This window comes from Elephas maximus, chromosome 12 (genome assembly GCF_024166365.1).
Source record: "Elephas maximus indicus isolate mEleMax1 chromosome 12, mEleMax1 primary haplotype, whole genome shotgun sequence".
In the NCBI taxonomy this organism is placed as follows: Eukaryota; Metazoa; Chordata; class Mammalia; order Proboscidea; family Elephantidae; genus Elephas; species Elephas maximus.
In genome coordinates this window covers 9,847,273-9,867,105 of record NC_064830.1, presented here as the reverse complement: position 1 = coordinate 9,867,105, position 19,833 = coordinate 9,847,273, and the positions used below count along the sequence as shown (strand labels likewise).

Sequence of the window (19,833 nt, the reverse complement as noted above, 5' to 3'; positions counted from 1 at the left end):
GAACTACACTCCTGCTTGGTGTCAAGCCTATGCAACCTCCACCCTTTGCCCCCGAACAATGTCCACACATTGTTGAAGGTGGTGCCATGTCTCTCAAACTGGGGGCTGTCACTCCCCAGGGCGGGGACGGGGCCCTCAGGAAGTGTGCTTACCAGTTGGGTGCCGTGATTGTTTAGGTTTCAGGTAAACTTTTCTTTTCACTGCTTGTATAGCGGTTTCCATGACCTCTGCTGCTTGGGAAACAGCTCGGCTAGTTGGCTCAGGGAGCTTAGAAAAAGACAGAAGCTGAGCTGGAGAATTCGCTTCCCTTTTCTTGAGGTTTCTATGGCACAAAAAAGAGAAAAATAAATTATTATTTTATGGCGGTTTTGGTAATTTATTTATTTATTAAGCTCACGTTTACTGAGCAGCTGCTGTGTACCAGGCAGTATGCTAGGCACAGTGAGGTATACAAGGATAAATCAGATACAGCTCCTGCCCACGAGGACCATCCAATTTAGTCAAAGTAATAAGATGTGAATATGAATAACAGATCAATATTGAAAGATGAAGAAAATGTCCAATATTTGTTATTTACAAAACTTTCACACCCAGGCTTGTTTCATCCTCATAACAAGCTTGTAGGAGGCATTGTCAACAAAATTCCAGTTAGCTTTTATGTGTCTATTTTTATGCCTGAAACAAGGAAGTTCAGAAAGAAAAGACACTTGTCCAACTCACACAGCCAGGAAATGCTAAGGCTGTGACTGGGCTCTGAACTCAGAGAGTCCATTAACTGTACCAACAAAATACGGCAACCGAGATGTCTACAGTTGTGTCATTTTAAAACAACCACAACAACACAAAAAGATAATGGCACATGAAGCCTGTCACCAAAGGTCTCCCTTCACTTGGTGGTGTCTCCCTCTTCTGTCACATAGGTCCCTGGCCCCTTCAGATTCCCAGCAGTTCCAACCACAGGGAGCAAATCCAGGGTCTTTTCAAGGTTCATCTGTCCATTAGCATTCAGAGCCTCGTGGTCCCTGAAGCAGCATGACAGAGATGACCCTGCAATGATGCTACCCAGCACCCTGCTAAATACCCAGAGCCCATGAGCATCGCCAGAACTGCAGAATGGAATTTACTAGTACCTACCCTCTTTTTTTTTTTTAACCCTCTACAGGGTAGAAATCAAACAATGTATTGCACTGGGCAAAACTGCTGCAAAAGATCTCTTTAAGGCTTTAAAAAGCAAAGAAGTCACTTTGGTTACTGAGGTGCACCTGACCAAGCCATGCTCTTTTCAATTGCCTCATAGGCATGCGAAAGCTGAACAATAACAAAGGAAGACAGAAAAAGGATTGATGCATTCAAACTGTGGTTGTTAGCAAAGAATACTGAATATACCCTGGACTGCCAGAAGAATGAACACATCAGCCTTAGAAGAAACACAACCAGAATGCTCTTTAGAAGCAAGGATGGTGAGGCTTTGGCTCCCTTAGCTTGGACACAGCATCAGGAAAAACCAACCACTAGAAAAGGACATCATGTTTGGTAAAATAGATGGTTATCGAAAACTAGGGAAACCATCAGTGAGATGGATTGGCACGATAGCTGAAACAATAGACTCACGCATCACGAAGATGGCGCGGGGTTGAGCAAGGTTTGTTGTCCTGTTATACATGAGGTTAGAATGAGTCAGAGTCAATTCAATGGCAACGAACAATAACAACAGACCTGAACGGGGAGGCTAGAGGAAGTTAGGGCAACCTAACCCCACTTATTTATTTTGAATTGCCAGTGTCAAAAAATTATTTACAGATCTGTTGCTCTAATCACCAAAATGTTCTAAGAATTTCCCAGGAATCTACAGAGAACCCCAAACCATAGATTTTTCTATTGCTTTCTATTGCTATTTTTCTATTCTTCCTAGAACATTATTAAAAACCATTACATGACTCATTATTTTTATTCCTTCCTTTGCCTAGCATTCAAGGGATGCTACAATCTGGCCCCAAAAGAGGGAGAAAATCAGGGAAACAAGGGCCTGAAAATCTGAGTTTAGTTCCTAATTCTGCCTCCAACTGTAATATTCTTTTGGGAGAAATCCTTTAAGGGAATATTTATTTAAAACCATATAACTATGTATATGTGTACATACAAATATATACACACATAAGTGTATGTGTGTATAAAGTGATGGAAAATCCACTCTTAACTACCAGGGTTGAAACAAATTCATTTGGAGATTTTTTTTTTTCCTTAAATGAATAGGTTGATAGAAATATCCTGATATTAATACTAGGCTGGCTCACCATCAGTTTGGATTTTAGTTAGGTTTAAATAAAATTACTTCTGCTTTTGTGATTGACTTATTTCACTCAGCATAATGTCCTCCAGATTCATTCACGTTAGGAGATGCTTTACAGATTCATCATTGTTCTTTATTGTTGCATAATACTCCATTGTGTGTATGTACCAGAGTTCATTTATCCATTCATCTGTTGGCGGGCATCTAGGTTGTTTCCATCTTTTTGTTATTGTGAACAATGCTGCAATGAACATGGGTGTGCATATGTCTATTTGTGTGATGACTCTTATTTCTCTAGGATATATGCCTAGGAGTGGGATTGCTGGATCATATGGTATTTCTATTTCTAGCTTTCCAGTATTCTATGAGACCACTACTGTAAAAATTCATGAAAAGTTTTACAGACAAAAAGAAACAATCTTCAATGGTTATGAGGGAGGGGAGGGGTGGGGATGGAAACACACTTAATAGACAATAGATAAGTGGAAACTTTGGTGACGGGTAAGACAATACACAATACTGGGGAAGCCCGCACAACCTGTGCAAGGCCAGGTCGTGGTAGCTCCAGAGACACATGCAAACTCCCTGACAGACTGAATTGCTGGGCTGAGAGCTGTGGGGACCATGGTCTCGGGGAATATCTAGCTCAACTGGCATAACATAGTTTATAAAGAATATGTTATACATTCTACTTTGGTGAGTAGCATCTGCGGTTTCAAAAGCCTGTGAGCAGCCATCCAGGATACTCCACTATTCTCACCCCTTCAGGAGCAAGGAAGAATGAAGAAAACTAAAGATACGAGGGAAAGATTAGACCAAAGGACTAATGGACAACATCTACCACGCTGTACCAGACAGAGTCCAGTAAAACTAGATGGTGCCCGGCTACCACCACTGACTGCTCTGACAGGGATCACAATAGAAGGTCCCGGACAGAGCTGGAGAAAAACATGAACAAAATTCTAACTCAGAAAGACCAGACTTGCTGGCCTGACAGAGACTGGAGAAACACTGAGAGTACGGCCCCTGGACACCATTTCAGCTCAGTAATGAGGTCACTCCTGAGGCTCACCCTTCAGCCAAAGATGGAAAAAAATAAGACTAAAGGGGCACACCAGCTCTGAGCAGAGACTGGAAGGCAGAAGGCAACAGGAAAGCTGGTAATAGGGAACCCAGTGTTGAGAAGGAAGAGTGTTGACATGTCGTGGGGTTGTTAACCAATGTCATGGAACAATGTGTGTAATGACTGATGGGAAACTAGTTCTGTAAACCTTCATCTAAAGCACAATTAAAAAAATTACTCCTGCTTCATCTCCTCTGTTTTCTCCCTCCTCAGAGTCCCTCACAGTGGGTCCCCTGAGTTTCCTAACTTTAGCTCAGATAGCTTCTCCAGTACCTGAACCAATCCCGGCTCAGGCTGGAAGTGCATAAGTTCTCTGACTCTACCAATGAAGAGTAAAGTAGAGAGTTAGTGAAAAAGAGGAAGACCCTCAACAAAGCGGACTGATAAAGTGGCTGCAACAATGGGCTCAAGCATAGCAACAATTGTGAAGATGGCGCAAGACTGGACAGTGTTTTGTTCTGTTGTACATAGAGTTGACTCAAAGGTACCTAACAGCAAGCATTCAGAGACTTACACAAGAACACCAGGTTCCTTTTCCATTACTGCTGCTCAGAACCTGACTCCAACTCCATTGCATCTCTATTCCTGCTAGTCAGCCCTGGCTTCCTGGCTGCCAGGGAGGAGCCCCGGTCACCCCAAGGCATCAAGACAACGTGATCCTGTCTCATTCCTTCTGAGAGCGCAGCCCATGTGGCTGGGAACCTGTCTTTGTTTTCCACGCTGTGGTCTGCCTGGCTACCCTACCTGACATGCCTGTACCCTCTAGTGTGAATTATCCTTGTATTCTGTCTCACTTCTTTATTTGGAATTAGATTCTTTTCTTGTTACAGGTTTTCCTGGCACCATGCTATATATGGCTACATCCCAAAATACTCCTTGCCTCCTGTTATCCTCCACCTGGTTTTAAGGTGGGAAGGCGCTTCATGCTGGATTGGATATTCTGCTCCCCTTGACAGACTAACAGTTTGCACCAGGAACCCTGTGTCCTGGGCTGCCCAAGCACCTCCTCTGTCCTGCTAGCCATCATGCAGCTCCGGGAAGAGACTTCACTCTTTCATGGGCTTGTCACCTTCCCTGCCGTGTCCACATTATGAAGCATCTAGCCTGTCACATGCTCAGCTCATGTGAGTATGCCAAGGTGTTTTGTATAAAGCCTCTTGGTAGGCTAGAATGTACTCTGTTAATCTCCTATTTTCCAGGGAGGTTTAGCAACAGGTAATTCCAAATGCATGTCAAGTTTACAATCACAGTCTCTGTGCCCCAGCAGATGCTGAGGTTATTTTAAGAGCATAGCCTTGGAACATAAGGTATTAAGAAATGACAGACACATGTTCCCATTTGCAGCAATAATGTCTGATTTTGAACTCAAATTTGTAGACCTTTGCTCTAGCTGGCTCAGCATTCTTAATGTGAAGAGACGACAACAAGGGCCATACATCAAATTTATGTTCCCATTGATACTTTATATTTCTCTGTAATGGTGAACACTGTTCAACGGCGTCATTTTCATTAAATAATAATACTTCCTTAAATACTTCCTGCCACCAGGGCAAGGACCAAAGCATTTTAACTTTAATAGTAAATAGGCTCAAATGATATCACAGCTCTAAGTACAAATATTCCACGTTGAATACATTCAGGAATTCATGGTAAATTACGAACATTGGAAATTGTTGCTGAATGCTAAAAAGCAGCAGATTTATTACTCAGGGGAGGTGAGCCTCAGCTGACTGAAGTACTGCTCTACCACTCTCTGCTGTTTAGACTAATAAGAACATTTGCTTTCTTAGTTCTCTGATTTCCCTAGATCCGCTGCCTCCTTAATGTAAATGTGTCCATTCCAGACTGAAATTAGGAAGGAAGAGGGGGAGGAAAATTGCTGCAGTCATGCTCTGGGGCCAAATTTGCGTGTACAAACTGAGTGCACATTTGTCTCGATAGAGTCAAAAAAACCAACAAACTGTCAAAAGAGCCATCAGGTTTTTAATAAAAGCAAGTCTGTGAAAGAGGGGTTTGATGTATTTGGGATTGGCTCTCTCAATTAAGTGCAGTCTTTTGAAGAATACTGTAAGGAGGTGGACATGAGATTAGGAGAGACATTGGCTTTCTCACTGGGTTTCTCGAGGAGGGGCATCTGAAGTCCAGGGCCTTACTCTCTGTTTTTATTTGGAATGATGTCGCAGTGCCCTGTCCATGACAGAGGACCAGGTGGTCAGGCTCCAGAATGGCCAAATGCACCCTTACCCCATCCATCCACTGCAGAGAAACTTATTACTAACCACACCTGGCCCAGGTAGCCCAGCCATGATGGGTAGGCAATGCCCGTCCACCTCTGCCACCCCTAGACCCAGTCTTTATTCCTGCTACTGAGATGCAAAATCTAAGTGTCAAGGGTGAACTCATGGTGTTGGTGAAGCCTGAGCTCCAAAATTCCCAAACCCTCCCCTGCTGGCTTAGCCTTAGAGACAATTGTCATATAGTAATTAGCCTGAGAATGCAGACTTCTGTGCTGTTTCTTGAATGTTGCAATGTCACCTAAATTCTTAGGTTAAGTTTGTATCAGGGGTCCAGAGAGAATGTTCTCCGGAATCCCTTCCCTGAACGTGGCTAACTCATGCCTGGCTACGAGGCTCCAGGGAGCCTTTCCCCAACACTAGCACATGCAATCAGGTACCTTCTTTCTTCCCAGAGGACACTGTCTATGCCTTTATCATAGCCCTAAGTTTCCAGTATCACATGATTAATTTAGGAGATTTTCTACCTTTCCCATTCTTTTACTTTCTTTGTACTTTTCTCCCCCCCTTGTTTGCCTTCCTCCTCCTCTTCCTGTTTCTTCTCCCTCTCCCTCCCTCCTTCTCTCCCTTGCTGCTTCTTTCCCTCTCTCCTCTCTCTTTCCCACCTCTTCATGGCAAAGAATATTAAGAATACTGTCTTCTTCACCAGACTCTGAACTCCTTGATAGCAGGAGTCAATTCCTATACTCATGTCTGCTGAATGATGTAACGAAAGGCCATTTGAAATTCCTAATGTCGACTGTGAGCCCTACGTGATGAATTTATTTTCTTGTATTAGAAGCAATTATGAAGGAAACAGAAATCTCACAGTACATGAACCATGGCTTCTAGGATACGAAAGTTGCTTTAGAACCTTTATAAGGATAAAATATTCTGAATATTTTATTTAGATGACCCTTAGGCTTTATCTTTTATAAATACAGTAAATGAGCATACAATTATTTGAAAACTTTTGCCAAATACTAATTATTTATTGGAACTCAATCACTCATTTTATGATTAGAAAGCAAACAGCAAATTAATGGCTCATTAGTTCATTAACCCTAATTGAAAAACAATTACGTGGAAAGAAAAAAATCCTTAGTATTTCTTGTATTAAATATACATCCTACTTTTACACAATTGTGCCTAGCACCCAGAGACATCTTGAAGAACAAACAAAAAAACAGAAGAACTTATTGATTGTGAGATTAGATAAGTTTTCCCATTTAATCATCAGCACAAAACGAAAGAGTAAAGCAAAGGTTGGACCACATTTATGGTGTATTGGAGGGGTGAAGGAGTTTGTGAAATGAGATTTCTGTGCTCTGAGCTTGATAAAGCATGAAATATCTTTGCCATCCATCATTTATCTTTGTTTCATTTTTACTTGCCAGTTGCATGAATTTGAAAAGTAATTTAATGTTGTTGCACTCTGGTTTTTTTTCCTCAAAATTTGAATAATAATATCTACCTTGGAGACTACAGTTAGCTTCAACTCTCTAGTCAGAGTTGTTATGGATAGTAGAATTGCCCTTGGCTTCCTCCTTGTAGGCCAAGGAGCGGTCTATGAAATCCCTAATACATTCTGCTTTACCTAGTAAAAAGGTATATTCAGAAACCTACAGAGAAACTCACTTGGCTTTCTAAGTTAAACTCTGATGGATTTTGAGACTTGTTTACCTAGTTTGATCTTCAATTCAACGTAGTTGACAATCTTGAGATCAATCCTACAGGTTGGTCTCATTCTTCTACTTGGAGCACTATTGACGTTGTTGTCATCAAGTAGATTCTGACTCATCGCGACCCCATGTGTGCAGAGTAGAACTGCTCCATAGGGTTTTCAAGGCTATGACCTTTTGGATGCAGATTGCCAAGCCTGCCTTCTGTGGCACCTCTGGATGGTCTCAAACCACCAAGCTTTTTGCAACCTTAATTAAACATTTTATGAGATAAGTTAACAGATACAGTTCCAGCCTCTGCCAGTCAGATTAATTAGAGTGGTAAACAGAGAAACATAATCATGGAAAAATTCACAAGAAGCCAAAATGGTATAAGAAGAAACAGTGGATATTGTTGGGAGATAATTCTCTGCAGTTCTCGGTTGTTTCCACATGTCTTGGACAAGGAGGTACTGATTATCTTTGTCCCAGACTTTCTTTCTAAGGATGTTTCCATAGTGACCAGCTTTGGAAATAGAAAAAAAATCTCCATTCAGAGCAAACTATTATACTATAACAAAGATAATGTCTCCCTCCAGGGCAAAAGGCAGGCAAGATTACTCCCCATTACAAAATATTCCCATTTCTTAAACTTGGGGTTTGCTTTCATGTAATGCAACCCACTGCATATTCAGGTACACCTTGCCTTCTTTGCCTTGCTCTGTGGGAATTGAATCTCAGGGAACTGGAACTAATGCTGAAACTCTGGCTACTGCTATTGCTGCGAGTAAAGTCCTTTGCTTCTGACCCAGGAGTCTCAGGTCTTCAGCCAGCATCCACGGAACTGTCCAAAAAGCCCTGTTGCCATGGGGCCAATTCTGACTCATAGCAACTCTATAGGGCACAGTAGAACTGCCCCATAGAGTATCCAAGGGGCGCTGGGTGAGTTTGAACTGTTGACCCTTTGGTTAGCAGCTGTAGCACTTAACCACTACACAACCAGGGGGCTTGTGAGTAGGGTGAAATCTCAGACTCTTCACTGTTACTGACACCTTTATGAATTTTGTTCTGTGTTTTCATACTACTTTCTAAAAAATGTGATACTATATCACAATCAGTGAGTGAGTGAGTGAAAAATTTGGTCTTAGTGTTTAGGAAATTTTTCTCTTTTTTTGAGCCTTGGTGGCACAGTGGTTAAGAGTTCAGCTGCTAATCGAGAGGTCTGCAGTTTGAAAACCTCAGCCTCTCCTTGGAAACCTTATAGGGCAGTTCTACTCTGCCCTATAGGGTCACTAAACCAAAAACCAAACTCGTTGCTGTCGAGTCGATTCTAACTCACAGCGACCCTATAGGACAGAGTAGAACTGCCCCATAGAGTTTCCAAGGAGCGCCTGGTGGATTCGAACTGCCGACCTTTTGGTTAGCAGCCGTAGTTCTTAACTACTACGCTACCAGGGTTTCCCATAGGGTCACTATAAGTCACAATTGACCCAAGAGCAATGAGCTACAGGTTCTCTTTTTTTAGTTACAAGATAACTAGATTTGTCTTGAGATAAAAAAATAATAATATTAATTAATTATGAAAACTTTTTCAGCTAATCGACCATAATATTTTCTCACTATCTATAGTATGCCTATTGCTATAATAAGTGAATTATTTGTTTGTATGTCTATTTTTACAGATGTAATGAGAGCTCCTTAAGAAGGGTTAATATTTTTAATTCATGTTCATATCCCCAGCATCTAGCACAGAGCTTAGCATAAAGTAGAAACAGTATTTCTTAAATAAATATGGCTTCAATAGTTATACAGGTCAAAAAATTGTCAAAAAACAAATATTTCCAATAAAATACCCACCAAATTACCTCCACAACCTGCATATTCTTACGACTATAACCCATCTTTAGGATCAGGGCATCTATTTCAAAATGGTCTGAATAACATGCAACTATTATTATTTTTTTTATTATTAAAAGGATAACAGATAAATTCATTACTATGCACTTGATACACATTCCTGTTTATTTCTTGATCATTCATATCATGGTTTAATAGATGACATATGATTTGATGAGAATTGTTTTTCTATTTTTTTCCTCTTTGATACAAGTTTCTAGAAAAAAAGTAAAAATTAGTGTGCCATCAATGTGGACAACAGGCTTTTTTTTTTTTTTCCTGGATGGAATAATGAAAATTGGAAATAAGTAAACTACTGCCTTATGATATTTTGCATCTTTGCCCATTGCCATCGATTCTGACTCAGGGCGACCCCATGCGTTAGAGAGTGTGACTGAGTCCCATGCAGTTTTCTTGGTTGTAGTCTTTATAGACGGAGCTCACAAGGCCTTTCTTCCTTGGTGCTCTGGGTGGGTTCAACTAACTTTCGGTTAGTAGTCAAGCACAAATCATTTGTGTCACCCAGGGACTTTCTTTGTTTTTGTTTTTAATTTTATTGTGTTTTAGGTGAAGGTTTACAGTACAAATTAGTTTCTCATTCAGAAATTTATACACACATTGTTTGGGGACATTGGTTGTAATCCCCACAATGTGTCAGCACTCTCCCCTTTTCTCTTTCCACCTTGTGTTCTCTGTGTACATTGGTCCAGTTTTCCTGTCCTTTCCTGCCTTCTCATCTTTGCTTTTGGGCAGATGTTGCCCATTTGTTCTTGTATACTTGATTGAGCTAAGAAGCATGTTTCTTACATGTGTTATTGTTTGTTGTATAGGCCTGTCTAATCTTTGGCTGAAAGGTGGACTTCGGGAATGATTTCAGTTCTGAGTTAGCAGGGTGTCTGGGGGCCGTAGTCTCAGGGGTTTTTCCAGGTTCTATCAGACCAATAAAGGGACCTTCTTTATAATAGTACAGCTTATATAATTACTATTTAACTTCCAACAAAATGCTAAACTTGTGAGGACAACGCCTTCCTCTCAGTTTTTTGTTTGTTTTATTTTCTAAGCATCTAACATAAGAGACCACAATTACCTTAAAAAAAAAAAAAAAACCAAACCCAGTGCCATCGAGTCGATTCTGACTCATAGCAACCCTATAGGATAAAGTAGAACTGCCCCATAGAGTTTCCAAGGAGCACCTGGCAGATTCGAACTGCTGACCCTTTGGTTAGCAGCTGTAGCACTTAACCACTACACCACCAGGGTTTCCAACCTTAATATAGGTGTCTGTAATATACTTAAAATTAAGGAGTTCCTTAATTATTTTTTTAAAAAAGAATAACGGGTAGAATTAATTAGTCATCATAAGGTATGTCACTCTGGCCAATAAGATCTCTCCTCTTATCCTTGAGCTTTGCCTAATGCTTGAAGTGAGAGACAATTTTTCTATCAGGGCTTCAACCTTGAATTATTGTTTTATCATTGCATTTTTGCACTACATTTTGCTAAAGAAAGAACATGATATTTAAATATTAGCTCTGTCAGTTACTAGCATATGATATTGAATAAATGGATTAACTTATTTGAGTTTCAGTCCCTAATTTGTAAAAGGAAGATACTGGGACCGATTTTGGAGGTAACTGTGAAAATTAAAATAGTCAATGTACATAAAGACTGTCACAGAGGATGTGGCATACAGTGGTTGGAAATGCAACTTCCCCCCTTTCCCACCCTACCCCATTTAGCACGCCTTACCTTGCCATTGTTTTGTAGATGGCATTATCCACCATGACTTTACTCTCTTCCACAATGCTGAGAACATGAGATTTCTCAGTCTTTCCTATGCAACAAAATTTTACACCATCAAAAACACAATTACAGTTCTACAATTCTCTGTCATTTTTAGGTTTATCCATCAAACCCAGCTTGATGTAGCGATAAAAAAAAATGGGTTCTGGCGCCAACTAAATCCAAGGAATCTTGGGTAGGTTACTTAACCTTTCTCTACAAGCCTCCATTGTCCATTTTAAAATGGGGCATTAATTCCTATCTCACAGTGATGTCTGTAGAATGAGATGAGAAAAAGCACCCATACTGTTGTTATCTGGCATGACTTTAGTTAACTTGCCCAAACTAGTTACTATAGTTCTCAAAACTTTTTTTTTTGGTTCTCAAAACTTTTTCGTAAATATTTTAGTTGTCTAAACCAGTGTTAAGGAAAGTTTAGAACAAACCTTGCATTGTGGCAGACCTGCAAAAAGGCTGATTGAAGCCTTTTCAAAGGCTTTAACCTCAAACTCCTTTAACTTTTTTATTCCACCCCCTGACAACAAATAGTCTACACCATTACTTATACTTTCCCTATTTAATTCTGGCTAGAACGATACTGGCTATCTGTTCAACCACCAAACTTCTTTGAAGTGTATTACAACAGAGCTAAGAAAAATCCCATTATGGATGGTCACTTAGGGTTCTGAGAGAAATAGCTTACTCATTGAGTGCTTGAGGCACAGGGGAGAACACCCAGCGACCTGGTGGAGAGAGATGAACTGAGTCTTCGCTGTATAATGTGGGCTGAGCTAGTGAGGAAAAGCAGTCAAGAGAGGGAAGAAGATACAGTAAATGTGGCTGTACATGGGGGATGCTACCCTTCTCAGGCCACCGCTCTTCCTAGTACTCAATAGAATTATTATGTTCATGAAATCCTGATTATAGAACCTGGATGAGGGACATGGTTTTATGGTAACATAATGTGGCACAGGAAGGTGGTAATGTTGGTAGAATCAGACACCAAGAGTATAGGAGACCAACGAAGAAGTAAACAGCCTGGAGATGTGCAGAAATGTGCAGTAGAGACTTCCAAGGACCAAAATATTGGGGGTTTATGGGAATTTTGCCCAGATCTCAAGGCACAGAGAAGTCCCCCACCAAGGCTTAGAGTGTAATGCATTTGTGATTTTCATTTGTTTTCCTCTTATTTCCTTTTAAATCCAATGCACCTGGCTTCACAACTGAACTCACATTTTAATTTCTGAAGTCAACCATGGCTCTCATTTGCCAAGTTGAATAATTACCCTGTTTGACTTTGATGCTGCGTCTGACACTATTGACATTATTTTGCAGAAGATTTGTTAAAGGTACAGGCTTTGGTGTTAGGCCTAGCTTTTCAGTCCATTTCTGAAACCATTGCTGAATGACTTGGCAAATAAATTTTCTGAGTTATTTTACCTGTTTTCATAGCTACCTCCTAGGATTGCTTTGAGAATAAAAAAGGTCAGTTTATGAAACTCTTGGCAGAAGGCTGACAGATCCTAAGAGCTCACAGAAATTTAAATTTTTATTTGGGTGTTTGTTTTTAATCTGTGACAATTCTCTCTCCTGGTTCTACTTCTAAGTATCTGACCATTCTATCTCAGTCTCAGTTACAGGTCTTTCTTCTCCCTATCTGTCATCCTCCCGGATGGCCTTACCCAGTGTTCATCTTTGGCCCTTCCGGTCTCTTTACTCTCTACTCTCTCTCTTTTATCCTTTCCCAAATATCTGTCTTCACCTTGAACTTCTCTCCGGAAGTTTAAGCCTGTGGTCCTACTCTTCTATTCCCTGTGCTAGTGGCTTCAAATATTCACCCATTAAGTCAAGTTCCCAAGCAAGAGCCAGTAATGGTTCTTTCCTTTCCTTTCCATTTGTTTGACTTTTCCGATTCTCATTTCCTACCGCCTTAGCAGAAAGAGCCCCTTATCTGGTTTCTGTATGTAATCTCCATCTCCTATTCTTTTGGTTGTATCCCTGGGTGGCTTAAATGGTTAAGTGCTAGGCTACTAACTGAAGGGTTGGCAGTTTGAATATACCTAGAGCTGCCTTGGAAGAAAAACCTGGTGATCTGCTTCTGAAAAATCACGACCGTGGAAAACTCTAGGGAACACAGTTCTATTCTGATGATACACATGGGGTTGCCATGAGTTGGAATTGATTCCATGGCAACTTTTTTTTTTTTTTTAAAACTTTTGGTTGTGCTGATAACTGAAGTTGTCTTTCTAAAATAAAGACCTATGTCTGTGATTTTATTAGAGCATTTGAAGACTTTCAAGTGGCTACAGAATTATGTCTAGCCTTCTTATGGAATTTGGTCTCTTTACAATCTGACCATAACCTATTTTCATATTTCAACAGCTCTGTACATGATGCCCAAATTCTCCTCCGTCTTATGAAATATTCAACCTCAAGCTTCCAGCTTAAATGCCTCCTCCTCCGTAAAGTCTTCCTGATCCCCTTGCTCTTTACACACCAGAAAAAAGTAACTCCTTTGTCATACCACCTGTGTATGCGAGTTGTATCAGTGTAAGTTCCTTTAAACCACTGACGTCAGGTCGATTTCAACTCATAGTGACTCTATAGAGCTAGCTAATATTTTCTACTTATCTGTGTCTTCTTCACTACTTAGATCAATGACTGCTAATTTTAGTAGGCACTTCACAATTATTTAAGAACCTGCTGATTACATATAAAGTAAAATATTTATGTGTCTCCACTATCCTTGGAAAAAAATTTTTTAAAGAGATTAATTTCTTATTGTTGACCAGTATTAATATATTTTGTGTGAGTTTAATCGAGCATACATTTCTTAGTCTCTGGTTTCTAATTATGGCAGAATATTTTACCAAATTTTTAAAGATGGTTTTATAGGCTTGTATATTATTACTCTTTTCAAATTTCATCTAAGAAATATATTTTTGCATTGAAGTTTTTCCTCCAGAAAAAATATAGTTCTTATAAATGATAGTCTCAAATCTCTGCTGGAACTGGATAGACGTTAACTATTTAAATAAATTACTTCTTTGCCAAATGGAGACTACTTATTTATCAGTATTTCACAGTTCTTTAATCTATCTCTTCGTTTAGTGTCTTCTCTGCTGCTGTTCAGAGCAGTCTGAAAGGGTGAGAGTGGAGAACGGTGTCAAATCATCGAATCAGATCACCAGGTGCGGTCCAGCTGCTCCTGACCCGTGGCAACTTCGTGTGTGTGTCAGAGTAGAACTGTGCTCCTCAGGCTTTTCAATGAATGGTTTTTCAGAAGTAGATCATCACCAGGCCTTTCTTCCGAGGTGCCTCTGGGTGGAGTTGAACTTCCAGCTTTTCTGTTAGCAACTGAGCCCATTAACAATTTGCACCACCTAGGGCTCCTGTGGGATCATGGGCTTAAAGAATTTGAACCTAATTTCCTTCTCTCAAATCTGAAAACTAAATTCTAAAAAGTTATATGACTTGTCTGAAATCACACAGTTATGTAGTAGTTTATCTGGAGACGCCAGCCTGGTCTCCTGATTCTCCGTCTATGTGCATGCTAAAAATTGTTACCTCTTTGATAGGGTTCACTGAGCCTAATCCCCCTAAAACGACATTTCTGCTCAATGCATATCCATCGTCTATAAAATTAGCTGGGATTCAGGGAGCCATTACGCAACAAAATACTATTTCAGAAAGAAGAGGAGTCATTTATTATCCAAGTCTTTAGAAAATAAAAATAAAAAGCAGACAAGGAGCTGAAACCTTTCTTCTCTAAGATAATAAACTACGCCTGGCTCCTGATCTGTACCCTTGGCTAACTCTGAGCACTTGCTTTTTACTTAGAGCTTTGCAATTTGATCCTTACTTTAATAATCCTTGTTTGCTGAAATCCAACGAACTGGAATAAAGTTTGCCAACTTTCCTTTTTAAGCAAATTCACTCATTAGGCTGGCTTTCCCAAATCTGCCAATCTACAGCAGTGCCTCTGCTTTCAGTGGCTCATTTGCATCTTATTTTCTTTCAGCAGCTATAACTTGTTGGAACATTTTCCATAAAGATAATTGCACATCAATCTCGACTTGCACAAACACCACAATCTGTGTGGTGATGAATGCGTATGGCTTATCGTAATAAACACTCTCTTCAAAGTCTTCAGGAGGGCTCGTGCTGATTTCTTCTTAGAACCACAATTTTTATGCACATTTTTAGGGGCAAAAAAAAAAAATCGTATTTCATTTTCAAATTAGTTTAAATTACAGAATTTTTCAGGTGCTGGAGTTTCTTTCTTTCTATCCTTTGATTCCCTCCTGGGACCCTCTGCTGGGAACTTCTACCAAACGAGAAAACACTCATGTTTTTCTAAGTACAAGGGCATTGCTAAGTTCTCTCTTTTGACACCGAAATGTTTCTTTAATTTACAACCCATTTTGTGAAACCAGCAATGATTTTTTTTTTCCTTGACTGCTTATAAGCCAACTTCAGATGTGAGAGTGATATACGTGTTGTTTTTATGTGAAGACTTGGGAAATGAGAAACATGGATTTGACTATCTTTTCTATCACCTATGAAACCTCTATGGGCCTCTATTTCCTGATCTGTAGGATCGATAAGGAAACCCTGGTGGCGTAGTGGTTAAGTACTACAGCTGTTAACCAAAAGGTTGGCAGTTCGAATCCACCAGGCACTCCTTGGAAACTCTATGGTGCTGTTCTACTCTGTCCTACAGAGTTGCTATGAGTCGGAATCGTCTCAACGGCAACAGATTTTTTTTTTTTTCCTGGTAGGAGAGATGATTAAACTAGACTGCACATGAACTATCCACCCCGCAGTGATGGCTCAGGAGCAGTTCATCTTAAAGACTATGATCCCTGGCAGATTTGACAAGGGTCACTGCCAAAGACACCCTGAGGATCCTAATGGCCTAGCACCATTGACCACTCTTGGCTAGTTCTGAACAATGGAAAAAAGCAGTCAATTGATTGTGTGTCACAAATGCTGTGAGCATAAGCCATATAAAACCAAACAAACATGCAAAATTCAAGTGGCACCTTCTTTTTCCAAATATTTACTGAAAGTTTAAGCAAAAAAAAAAAGTCATCCTCTCAGAAATGAGTACATAATAAAAATTGTTCTTGCAAAGAAATAGGTATTAAACTTCCTGATTTTTTTAAAAGTGTGATTTACAAATTTAAAAATGCACATAGATATTTTTATATTAGATAACTCACGTGCATAACAATTTGCTCACAATTAGATACATCTAACTTTCAGACTAAGATTTTATAGAATGAGGAACCTCAATAAATATCAAATAAAAAGACGAATTGATTCATAAAACACTTGCGGAATATTTATTACGTGCTAGGTCCTGGAGGTCCTAGAATGACCGATTTATTGTAGGAGGGTATGAAATTACTTTTATTTGAGAAACTTCAAAACATTAATCTGTATTTTTTTTTTCCTAGTATTGGCCAGGCAAAATGCACTTTGCCATAATTGGAGCATCTCATTCAATGCTCACAAATAACAACTATAACAGATAGTTTTCCAGTTTTCTCCATTTTACAGATGAGAAAAAGGAAGCTTAAGAAGATTAAGTGCCATGCCCAAAGGGCCCAAGTTAGTAAGCAGCAGAAATGCGTTTGAACCCTGATTTATCTGATTTCAGAGCTCAGGTTCATAACTACCTTACGCCCCAGCTTTCCGAAGACGCTGGCGGGAATGGAGGCTTTCTTTAAGGAGCACGGTGTCCTTCTCCAGGGACTGGTCCCTCCTGTAACATGTCCAAAGTACATGAGACAGTCTTGCTATCCTCGCTTCTAAGGAGCATTCTGGCTGTATTTCTTCCAAGACAGATTTGTTCATTCTTCCGTAAACCTGAAAAAATGTGGCTCTCAGCAGGAGGAGGCCCGGCAAGGTGTGAACATAATCAAAAAGGATTCAGAAGCGTGTGACAATTCCCTGGAAGGTAGCTTAGAAAAGGGCCTCGAATTTCTAGCAGAGAAGCTGACAAGAGCAAAATGTCCAGGAAGATTGGCCAGATGGGCTGATCATGATCTTTTGAGAGCTATGAACTTGCTGGGCGAGGCTGAAATCTTTCCAGAAGGCTGGAGAGTGTCCATAAGGCTGAAATTCCTAGACAAATGCCTCTCCAATATTTTGCTTGAGTAAAACTTGTTCTTAGTGTTTGGGATTTTTTTTTTTTAAGCAAAACAAAAAACAGTATGATCCCTGATTATTTTCACCACTGCATCTTTGTAGCTTTCTTAATCTAATCTGACATTATATTATAGTGATTCCAGAAAATAGAAATTACAGAAGTTATTTAAGGTAAATTGACCTTATCTCAAAGGAGTGAGCAATTACTCCCCCCCATTTTGTTTTTCAAATACTAAAAAACAAAACAAAACAAAACCTGTTGCCATCAAGTTGCTTCTGACTCATCGTGACCCTATAGGACAGCATAGAATTGCCCCATAGTGTTTCCAAGGAGTAGCTGGTGGATTCAAACCACCAGCCGCTTGATTAGCAGCCAAGCTCTTAACCACTGAGCCACCAGGGTTCCTTTTCAAATACATGAGTAGGTAAAAATGAAAATGTCCCATTCTTTAATGATAGAAAAATTGAGTTCTTTTTCAGAAAGAATTGTATTTCAATCCTTTCAAACTCAAGAATCATTTTTTTCTTGGAAAAGCATAACAAAACATACACCAAAGGGATCTTAGTGACTTGCAAGCAGTAGCATGGTGCTTTCTGTTTTGGTAAATGTGTAAATAATTTTAGGAGGTCAAAAGACACTATTTTATTTGCTACTTACCCCCAAAGAGGTCTTTGCCTCTCCAGATGAAAGGGAAGAAAACTTCACTGCAGGCCAAAATAAGTGTAATTCCCAATGCTACGAGAGCTTTCATTCTAAAATTAGAATAAATAAATAAAAACATATAAACAAACAGTGGAAAGTTCAATAGGAACTTTTTTTCCCCTGACATCTTGTTTGCTAGAGAGCTGTATCAACTCACTTCCCGCTGTTTCTACAGTGGTAACTGGCTCTCATAAGCTTGGACCTGGGGCTCTGGAAGGTTCTGAGTTTCCTTCTGAATCAAGAAAGCCTGGTGTGCACAACAGGCTATAGTGTTGAACAGGTAGAAACATCTATTAGGCCCAAATTATGTAAAAATTGATCTTTCATATTTGGCAAACATAGCTCGTACAAACCTATTTTGATTCATGAGAGAGAGAGATCCGTTGCCATCCAGTCGATTCTTACTCATGACAGCCCTATAGGACAGAGTAGAACTGTCCCATAGGGTTTCCAAGGAGCTGCTGATGGATTTGAACTGCCGACCTTTTGGTTAGCAGCCTAGTTCTTAATCACTATGCCCCCAGGGCTCCACCGATGTCAAATAATATAAAAGTTCCGGGAATAACTATTGGGACTAAAACACAAAACTATTTTCCCCGTAATGTATCTATGTAAAAAATAAATAATACTAGGAACTTAGCCCCTATAAACATGTTCAATAAAATTCTTAAATAGCTATTAAAAATCTTACAGCATTCTTTTTCCCACTTGAGAAATTATTTCAGAATTACCTCTCTGTTAAGACAAAGTAAAAGATTCAAAATTATTTCTACTTAAAAAATTTTTTTTCTTAACCTCAGACTTTCTATAGTTGTTTTAGAACCCCTAATTTTGTTAAACGTGATAGTGCTAACGAGTATATTCTGATGAGAATGTATTTCAATAAACTATGATCAACGATCTGACCTAACATGACTTAACAGGTCAGGCGCATTTGAGTTTAGATCGTTGAGAGCAGAAAAACCACCCATCAATCAGCTTTCTGCAGAGAAGGTACCCATAGTTGCCGTACAACTCAAATAATGGCCTTTCTTGGACCACTAGACAAGTTTCAATGATGAATTCTTTTAGAAAATGGAAAAATCAGAAGTTTTACAATCTGACCTTTCTTTCTCTTCTCAGCCAGGGAGGCGAGCTCACACAGTTTGGCACTTTACCTCCAGCTGTAAGTCTTCTGAAATGTGAATCTCAGTTACTTTCCCGGGACTTAGTTACCCACCATATAAACTGACTCTATGCTCTGATACCCACTCAAGCTGCTAGAAAATGAAGTGGCTTCTAGTGTTTGTGACAAGATGTTTGCCTCACGGTGTTGTGTTTGCATCGGGCTCCTCTGTTCCAGCTGGTGAGAACCAGGTGTTACATCATTGAGAGGTTCACCACGAGTTAAAAGGAAAAGAAAAGAAAATTTACGTAATGGCAAAGAAGAAACCAATGAAAATTGACCCTTATAATACTTGCATTTCTTTCTTTTGCTTTTCAGAGTTAAATATCTTATGGAAAAGAGTGTGTTACTCTTTGGAAGTACAATGAATTGGGTTCTTTTCCAGGGCCTACTACTGATTAACTTGGAGACTTGGGGCCAGTTATTTAGTGTCCCTGCACCCTCACTCTCCTTATCTCTAAAAGGTGCATAATAAGACATATTTCCAACTTTGATGGGGTGAATAAATGAACAATATATAGGAAGTGCCACCATCATACCCGAAAATGGTCCCGACTCCATCTTCAATATGGACCCATTCAAAGAGGCACAGCCAAGCCTGAGAGCTGCCTAAAATGAAGATCGCAGAGACTCTATTTTAAAAGTTGAAAGAGAAAACATTCTCATGGTTAATCTGCCTTTAGGTAATGTATCTTCACAGGAAAATTATCAAACTAACATGTTTTCAATGATTTTTCCAGGCTAATGGTAATGTCTTTTCATTATAACTTCATTCCAGTTGTAT

The 19,833-nt window shown here is 39.7% G+C and overlaps 1 protein-coding gene across 17 annotated transcripts in view; it reads right to left on the bottom strand.

Moving 5' to 3' along the window:
• TPO (thyroid peroxidase) overlaps positions 1-19,117 on the bottom strand; it is a 141,433-nt gene extending 122,316 nt beyond the window's left edge. For 5 of the 17 annotated variants that reach the window (XR_007519509.1, XR_007519508.1, XM_049902580.1 and 2 more), the window contains exons 1-4: positions 18,989-19,114; positions 17,840-17,934; positions 10,993-11,077; positions 153-322 (exon numbers count right to left, since the gene is read on the bottom strand). Coding sequence is in view for 14 of the 17 variants with exons in the window: in XM_049902580.1 (XP_049758537.1) it covers positions 153-322; positions 10,993-11,077; positions 17,840-17,933 (349 nt within the window). In the remaining 3 variants the exon portion in view is untranslated. Of the gene's footprint in view, positions 1-152; positions 323-10,992; positions 11,078-16,709; positions 16,796-17,839; positions 17,935-18,988 lie in introns of those variants that run through there. The other 12 variants (XM_049902582.1, XM_049902587.1, XM_049902588.1 and 9 more) reach the window with 5 other exon arrangements.
• Between the last annotated feature and the right edge of the window lie 716 nt (positions 19,118-19,833).